This window comes from Cajanus cajan, chromosome 5 (genome assembly GCF_000230855.2).
Source record: "Cajanus cajan strain Asha chromosome 5, NIPB_CcT2T_4, whole genome shotgun sequence".
In the NCBI taxonomy this organism is placed as follows: domain Eukaryota; kingdom Viridiplantae; phylum Streptophyta; class Magnoliopsida; order Fabales; family Fabaceae; genus Cajanus; species Cajanus cajan.
The window spans coordinates 47,734,438-47,743,858 of record NC_138521.1 but is presented as its reverse complement, the minus strand read 5'-3'; the positions used below and the strand labels follow the sequence as shown (position 1 = coordinate 47,743,858).

Genomic DNA, 9,421 nt, shown 5'->3' with positions numbered 1-9,421 from the left:
TCTAACAAAAAATGGTTTAGCTAATAGAGTTAATAAAAAAAATACCGATAAGCCTAGTAAAATGGTTTTGCCAAGTGAACGTTAGTATTGTGCTATATCCTTCAAATATCACTTTTGTCTATTGTTGGTATTATGCTACATTCAATTTGTTAGGATAAAGGATGATTTGTAGTTCTTGTTAGTTTTGATTTAACAAACAAAGAAAAATAAGTTTTAAAGCTCAGAAGAGAAAAGTGTTTATATACAAAAGATGAAATCAATCATCTTACTAAGACAATAAGATAAAATGTGTTTAAACATATAGTCATGTGAATACATTCTTGTATGGTTTTAACATATTTCAAGAACAAAATACGTGAAGAGCCGTATGCATCTCTAAAGCTTATCAAGAAAACTCAATTATTATAACAAAAGATATGCCTACTTGCCCAATACCAATACGATAGAAGAAAGATAAGTTAAGTGATTTATCTTATCGATGTGACATTTAAGCGAGGCTGGTTTCCTAACATTCACATTTTGCCCGCTAAAGCTAAAAGAAGATGAAAACACAATAGTCTTACAATAATGACCATATTTTAGACTGCTCATATATACAAAATATTTGAAGGACGATGATATATAAAATATAAAAGCTTATAAAAACACATGTTATAAAATAAGAATAATATGACTATAAGAAAAAGAGAGAGAGAGAGATTTCATTCTCATAATTAAATTTAAATTTATTATAAAGTTATATAGTTTTGATAACTAGAGTTTTGTTTTATTTAAATGAAATAGAAACATATGAGTGTATATATATAAAATAAATAAATCAGGTATGACAAGTTATATAATTTAAATGTTACAGGGATCAATTATTTTTTATTTAACCAAATATTTTACTATTATATATATAGATAGTCTTATGCTGATGCCACTTCTTGAAAGTTGTTTTTAGGGAGTAGCATTAAATTTCTAACAGAGATCAAGCAAGAAGACTACAAAGGTCTTTGTAGTTCCCATTAATTAGGGACTAATTAAGGTGAGAGCTGTATCACTTTGAAATGGGAAGAGAATAGACTAGCTAGAAAGATGATAAGTAGGCTAATAAATCTGCGAATATTAGATCTAACTAATTTTTCAGGTGTTTTAATTAGACCCAAAAGCCGTAATAACCAAATGATAAATCAAAAGCCCTTATGAATGACAAGTACAATTCCTTAAAGTAATCTTGGTACTTACCTAATTAATGCATGTGCAATGTGCTAAACAATTCAATTGTAGAACATTTTATTTAATTATTTAACTAATGATTACCTTATGACACTAATCATGTGATGATATTCTCCAAAATTGCCCCCCCTAATTAAGATGTTGGCGCAAAGAGTGAGATTGAAGAAAAGTTGGCTTGCTTATCGAGTTGAATATTAATATTTATTAGAAAGAAAGAGCACCAAAGGAAAATAGTCATGTCATGCATGTGAAATTGGCTTCAAATTTGAATTTTGATGAAATAAATCAAATAGGGTTAATATTAATTTCTCATGATCATGTGGACAGAAATTATTGAATTCCATCAACGATTGTGTGTAATGAACTACACAAAGATTCTTGTACGAAATTCATAATTTTGAATGAGCGTAGATTCAACTTTATCACTGCTAATTCTAAGAATATATTTGACTTTGTTGTACATATGGGGGGAGGTTTGCATGGCCCATTTTCCACATTGCTTAATCTGAAAAGTTATGCCTTTTTGAAATACCCGTTTCTTCATTTGTTTTCTTATCCTTTTTTTCTTCGGTGGAAGATTTTCATGGACTCGAGCATATTTTAGCCAACCACTCTTACTTTGTGGTACAGGAACCATGTGCAGCGTTTGAACAATATTCCATTCAATAATGAGAAAAATTCATGGAGGGTAGCTATCTATCTTAAAATTGAGCTGCTTTTTTACTCTTGGTATCATGAATTTGCACTTAATATACGACACTTAAGTAAATAAAATACCTCATTAATATTTTTAATTTATATCTATCTTTTTATTTGTCACATGTGTTATCAACTATATTAACTAATTATACATCTCTCATTTCATTTTATGTCTTTCAAAGTATAAAAACTTATTCGATGTCTAAAAGTATCTTTTTCCTTTGAATTATTTCTTACGGGCTTTTGAGAGAAACACGTGAATCGAGTAGAATGGTTACTGACTTACTGACCACCTTGGAAACTAAGAAATATAATAATAAATTACTTAAAGACCGAACCGGGAATTTAAAACACGATGAAATTATATTTTTAACTTATTTTATTTCTCAACACAACAAATAATTTATAAAATCATCTCACTTTTATTTTCTTTTCGATTCACTTTATAGAAGTATATCTGTAGCAAATTATCTCACTTTTATTACCACTTGAAGGTTACATGAACGGTTCCTACAGGAAATTTTCAATATTGGAGAGATAGATACTCGTGATTTTATAGTGAGTTCTTCTCCGGTAATCGGAAATTTTCAGTAGGAAAGAGATACACACGATTGAATGATTAAAAAAAATTTAATCACCCAACCCCACTTTTCCCTTTTTACTTGGTGAAAAATGGGTGACAAATGAAAATAAGAGAATAAAAATAAGATAGTTAAAATGAGTTTGGTGATTTAGTTATGAAAAATCAGTTGTGGGAAATAAAAAGTTAGTGGACTCTACTTGATCTCTTTTTATTTCCGTGCAAAATTGAGAGGAATTGGTGTGGAGAAGTACAGTTTTGACTTGTGGTTATTAACCGTCACAATTTATTTATTTATTTTTTATCATAAAAATAATTATAGCATTATTTATTTATTTTTTTTTTATTTTTTTTCCTATTTCTCTTAAATCAAATAACTAAATTTTTACTCTATGTATTATTTATTTATATTTACCTATTTTTTTTCCTATTTCTTTATAAGATTAGTGCGTTTAAAAGAGAAAGAGAAAAATAATAGAAGAGAAATAAGATAGAAAAATATAAAAAAGAGAGAAATAAGTGAGTAAAAATAGATTAAAAAAAATAGAGTAAAAATTTGATTGTTTGATTGAAGAGAAATAAGTGAGAAATAATGTTATATGTTAAAAAAAAAAGTGAGAAATAAAGCATATACAAAGGAGAAGACATAAATAAATAAATAAAAAAATAAAAAATAGAGTAAAACATTAGTAAAAAAAAAAAAAGAAGAAAGAAATATAAAATAAAAAATATTTTTAAATGAATTTTTTATTAAGTATTTTTTATTTGGATCAATTAAATAAAAAACTATATAACTAAATAAATAATATTTTGGAATAAAATAAATAAATAATTAAAAATAATTAATTAATATCTAAAGTAAAGTTAAATTGGATTAAAAAATTATTAAAATAATAAATTTAAAGTATATAAACAATTTAAAATTTAAAATTTCATTTGAATAAAAAATTGTAATCGATTGAAAGTTTAAAAAAAAAAAAAGTCAACGTAATTGAATAAAAATTTTATTTAATCGATTAAATAAAAAAATTACGATTTCAGTATAAAAAAATAATTTAATCTATTGTGAATAATATGTTAATTGATTACGATTGAATTTCAAATGTTTATTTTATATTTTTGAAATCATTTGTGAAGAAATAAAAAGACGTAAGTCTCTTATTTCATTGTTCCCTTTCTTATTTCATTGTTATTTTGTCGATACTAAACAGAAAGTTACTCTATTTTTTTCATCAATTCTAAACACACCTTTTATATGTATCAATAGGGGTGAGTAAAGGATATATTATGACATGTTAAACTTTTCCCTTACCCAATCCAAAATATTAATTAAATTATTTATTTAAATCTAAATTTGAGCTAATCAAGATTTAAATTATATGACACAAGATTGATAGCGTGTTTGGATATATGTTGAAAACGTGAAAAATCACATTCAACGTGGAAGTTATTAATAATAGCTTCCACGTTGAACGTGGTTTTCCACGTTTTCAACGTATATCCAAACACGCTCTGAATCAATCTAATGTTTTAATTTAATATACTAATATTAATATTTATAATTAAATTATAAAATAAAATAGATACATAACTTAAATTAAAGTATATTTTATGATATATATTTTAAAATAAGTTAATAATATCATTATTAATATAATATAATAATTTAAAAATATTATCTATTAAAAATATTTTCTTATTTATAAAATTATTTTAAAAAAATTTAAATGTTTTTAAAAAAATTGGAAAACAGAGACAATCCAAAACATAACCTAAATCCCTCCTAATAATTATATGGTTTAATTTTAAAATTTGAACAACAAGAATCGAATTTTGCTGACCCCTTTCTATGAATCTCCTACATACTCGTTATGTCTGAAATGAGTAACGGAATCTGGAAGCAGACAAGAAAGATTGCAGCAGTTTTGTCATTGCTGGGTTACACTGTCTTTGCCTTTAATTGGCTTTGGTGCTTTCATTCTCTTTTACTCTTTCACTTGCGATGTCAAATCCAATGCAACAACACAATGATCAAAAGACAAAATGCAGTTTGGACTGAACAAATACGCATGCATGCATGAACAATTCAAACACGCTGTACTGACTTAAAGCATATACTCATTCCATACGCCACTGATTTTCACCACAATCAAGAAAAAGAAAAATCTACCTATTCAAGAAAAATCATAGTCCATTAATCCCCGCTTCATGAATAATGTAGTGGTACATATGAAACAAACATGAATCCTCCCGCATTTATTAAGGTAATATTTTTTTTAATAATCATTATTAATATATGAGGTTCGCATCGCAGACACATGGCACAGAGAAGACACAACCATCTCGCACTTTAGCTTTTTTGAGAGACAGAAAAAGAGATACATCTGTTTGTGTTTGGCTCAGAAATACGTATATATCATGGTTTTAAATTGCGGTTGCCGTCGCGGTCGCGGTTGCAGTTACTGCGATTGCAGGTATTGCGAGTATTGCGATGCGGATTGCGGCTGTTACGGTGTGAAATTATTAATTATTTGTACTAAATATAAAAAAATGTAATTATTGATATATGTTTTATTTTTAAAGATTTATACATTTTTATTCCTTTTTTAAAACATCCTATTATTTTAATGAATAATTTTATTTATTTTAAAATTAATTTAAAAGTAAGAGAAACACAATAGTAGTTAGATTAATTCCTACTCAATATTTGTCAGAATATCTCAAAAGCAAATTGTCTCGTTGACACAAATAAAAAACTTAAAAGTACACATTTAGACAAATTTTAAATAGACAAGAAAGAAAAAAAGACATGGTTTGACATAAAATAATATGATTGCCCACAAGTTTCATTGTCATCAATTATCTGAGAAGCAATGTCACCCTTCAGAGATGCATTTCACTACAAGGAAAAAATATGAAATTTTTATTAATATTGTAAAACTATAAAAAGCATGAATTTTTTTTCACAAGTGAAAAATTATATATATAATAAATTTATAACTCACATGATACTTATTACCACATAGTAGAGTGACGAGGATGATCATAGCCTGCACTCTCGCTTTGGCTATCCCCTTGTGTGGCTCCTTGTCCAAAAACATAATCAAAAAATCTACCACTTTGTTGTTGATAATAAAGATCATTATAATTCATTGATGGTTGGTGGTATGAGGGAACTTGGTCACTTCCATATTGATTGTATGCATTAAAATAAGGATGTTGATAAACTAATGGTGGATAGTACCCTTGACTACTTTCTGAAGAATCATCAATATTGAATTCACTAAAACTTTGTTCAATATGAGAAGATGAAGAATCTTGACATGACATATTTTGTTTATTTTTTCCTCTTCTAACTTGTGAATTGTCTCTTCTATTATCACCTGAAAATGAACGATCAGGAGGAATCATACCTGGCATAGAAGTAGTGAAATCAATTACCAGATTTGTGTCACGCCTATTATATGGAGTCTCTTGATATGGATCATTTTGTCTTTGTTCATCCTCATCATCCTCACCATCATTTTCTTCACCTTCAATATCAACACCATCATCACCACTATTATTACTTGGTGGGCTTAAGTCACCACCATCATTATCACTATCTCCACCTTCCACATCTTCATCATCTGTATCAATTCGAGGCAACCACTCTGAATTTTGAACTCCATCTAAAAGTGGATTTTCTCTTTCTTCTATCCATGCAGATAATGGATCATCTTCTCGAAATATATAATCAAGATTAATTGGATTGAAACTTGATTCAATTTCTTCTTGACTTTTTCTCATTTGATGCCTCATTTTCAATTTCATGTTGTAATGTGTAAAGACAAGTTTTTGCAACTTTTTGTACTTAAGCCTATTCCTTGTCTTTGTATGAATATATATAGCTAAACGTACTCCAGTTTCTTTCACAATTTGTTGTTGAAGTTGTTTGACTTAAAACTTTAATAGCCACACGTTGAAGTTCAGGAGAGCATGAACCAAACATCAACCACCATTCAGCTTTTTAAGAGATCAAGCAAAAAAAAGTCATTATTTATAAAAAAAAATACATTTATTTATTGAGAAAGGAAGAAACTATATTTACCTGGATTCATTCTAGACCAAGCTCTTTGAGCTTGAGGTGTAGCAAATGTTTCACCCATGTCTTTAAACAATACCAACTATATAACATTATATTGTATAAGATATCAATACATAGTTATATAACAATGATTTTAAAAAACAAAATATAATTATTTATTACTAACCGAGTTTAAAGCTTTAATTTGATCATCCATGTTTCTCTCCAATTTCATGATGACCTTTTTGGTCCCTTCAAATGTCTCTCGATACACATCAGATCCATGTTCAACTCCATATTGAAATTATGGATTAAGAAAATACCCTAAAAAATAAATAGTTAATCAATATGTATCTATAATTGTATGTATTAATGTATTGCTTTATATAATAAACGTAAAATTACAATGAACATACCAGTAGAATGAAGATCAGAATGCATGAATTTCCAACGCTTGTCAATTATTTCTTGGTATTGAGAATAATAACGAGAACTATTTTGAATTGATTGTTTAGCTCGATCAATTGCCTCATATATAAAACCCATTGTTGGTTTCTCATCACCATCAACTAGCCTCAAAACTTTTACTAAAGGCTCAAATACCTTCAATATATCATTAGCCTTGCTCCAAAAATCATTGCCAATAACAATTTGTCTTGCTTCAAATGCCAATCCATTTTTGTCTCTTCCAAATTTAGATCGTCTAAATTCTTCTGAGTTGAACATGTTCCTCAAGCCTTGCTTTTGTTGCACAATTGCTTGAAGTTGTAAGAATTGTGTTGCAAATCGGGTAACACTAGGACGAACAATTTCTCTACCTCCAGTGTATTTTTTCATGAGATTTGCAATCCATGTGTGATTGTAGATAAAAGTTGTTACAACTTTTGCATCACTTAATAACTTTTGCACATTCTTTTTTTTTTTTCCTATATCCTCCAAACAAAGATCCAAACAATGTGCTGCACATGCAGTCCAATATAAATGTTGTCTCTTTTCCATCAACTTTTGACCAGCTGCTTTAAGTGCTTTTTCATTATCTGTAACAACTTGAATTACAAATTCTTCTCCCACTTCGTCCACAACCTTATCCAATAACTGAAAGTAGTACTCAGTATTTCTACTGTCAACATTAGAAGCATCAATAGATTTCAAGAAAATTGTTCCCTTGCTACAATACACTAGAAAATTCATAATATGTGTATGATTTACACTATCTGTCCAACCATCACACATTATTGTTACTCCTTTTTCCTTCCATGTAGTTTTCAACTTGCTTATCCATTCTTGCATGCTTTTATATTCAGCTTCTAAATACACATCAGAAACTTCATAAGGTGTAGGGCATTTAACTGATGGACCTACCTCAGCTGCTGCAATAATCAAATTATGCAACCATGGAGAATTTGATAAATTCATAGGTAAGCATTCATAAATTATAAACTTGCTTACCGCTTCTCCGAGCTTTTTCTTTAATGTTTTCATAAGACCCCCACCTATTTTTGGTTGTTTCATACTTTTACTTCTCACAAGATCCACATTTGTAGATCTTAAAGCAAAAGTAGCATCTTCTTTTCTTGAAGTTTGACTAACACTCATGCGAGAGCTTCCACCTGATTCATAGATGTTATTAGATCCCTCTGTTTGTTGTCTGAATCGTTGTCTATCTTCTCACTCACGTTGTGATCTAATGCTTTGTTGCGAAGCTATCATCATCTCCTCGTCACTATCTTCTTCATCATCTTCTCTTAATCGAGATTCAAATTTTTCTTTTCTTTTTCTAAAGTCAATTTTCTTTTCTTTTTTATCTTTGAGAAGTTTCATCATATTCTCCCTAACAAATGACGTGACTCTTGGACAACCTGCTACTTGACCTTTATCATGTGCTATGTGTTGCTTCAATCTTGTAATGCCACCCCTTATTATCTTTTGACAAAGTTTACATTGGACATTGTTGCGATTTCCTGCTATAGGTACTCCAAAATGCCATCCAATATCGTCGCTTGGAGCACCTTCGAGTCTTTCTATAGGAAATTCTTCATTTGATGTCATTGTGTATATATATCTGTATAAAATTTTGAAAATATAATATCAATCAATAATTAAATTATATTTCAAACTTCACTAAACTAAATTGAACTAAAATAAATATTGACTAAACTAAACTAAACTATTATCTAGATTAGTGCACTATAATTCTAGGAGTTTGAACTAAACTATATCAATTAAATTAAATTATTATTAATTATAAATTAAACTATTATTAATTATAACATTTTTCTATTCACGTGAGATTGTTTTCATTTTTTTTAATTATAGGTGTGCAGAAATAAAAATAAATTTAAAAATATAAAATCAATAATTAAAAACAACTTTATATCACAATATAAATTATTTATTATAAATTTAAAAATATAATTTATATAGTAAAAATATTTATTTATGACAAATTTCAATTTCAATAATTTATATAGGCAAAAATATTTATTTATTATAAGTCATATATATATATATAATTATCTTCTACAAAAATATTTTTAAGGACTACTATTTAATTAAATTATTTTTAGTTATTTTTCTTTTAGAATAGTGTTTCTTGATATTTTTTCATATAACTTATAATTCATCATTATTGTTTTCATTTCTAAATTAAATTTCAATTTTTTTAAAATAATTAATCAATAATTAAACAAAACTTTCATAAAATAAATTATTTAACACAGAAGATATAAAACGTAATTTACATAAAATAAATAGTATCAAGGCCCACGTCCAAACCACTTAATTTTTTTTTCATGCACCAATTAATCTCCTAATCTCACTAAAGGCCCATGTACACTCACTAATTAAAAAATTATTTT

General features: G+C 27.6%; 1 protein-coding gene across 1 annotated transcript; it reads right to left on the bottom strand.

Annotated features, from left to right (window-relative positions):
- Positions 1-6,581: 6,581 nt before the first annotated feature.
- On the bottom strand, positions 6,582-8,613 carry LOC145958326 (uncharacterized). Its single transcript, XM_083075277.1, has 2 exons — positions 6,751-8,613; positions 6,582-6,663 (listed from the first exon to the last, which is right to left on the bottom strand). The coding sequence occupies exon 1, from the start codon at positions 8,157-8,159 to the stop codon at positions 6,933-6,935; it is 1,227 nt and encodes a 408-aa protein (XP_082931403.1). The 5' UTR covers positions 8,160-8,613; the 3' UTR covers positions 6,582-6,663; positions 6,751-6,932.
- Positions 8,614-9,421: the final 808 nt, after the last annotated feature.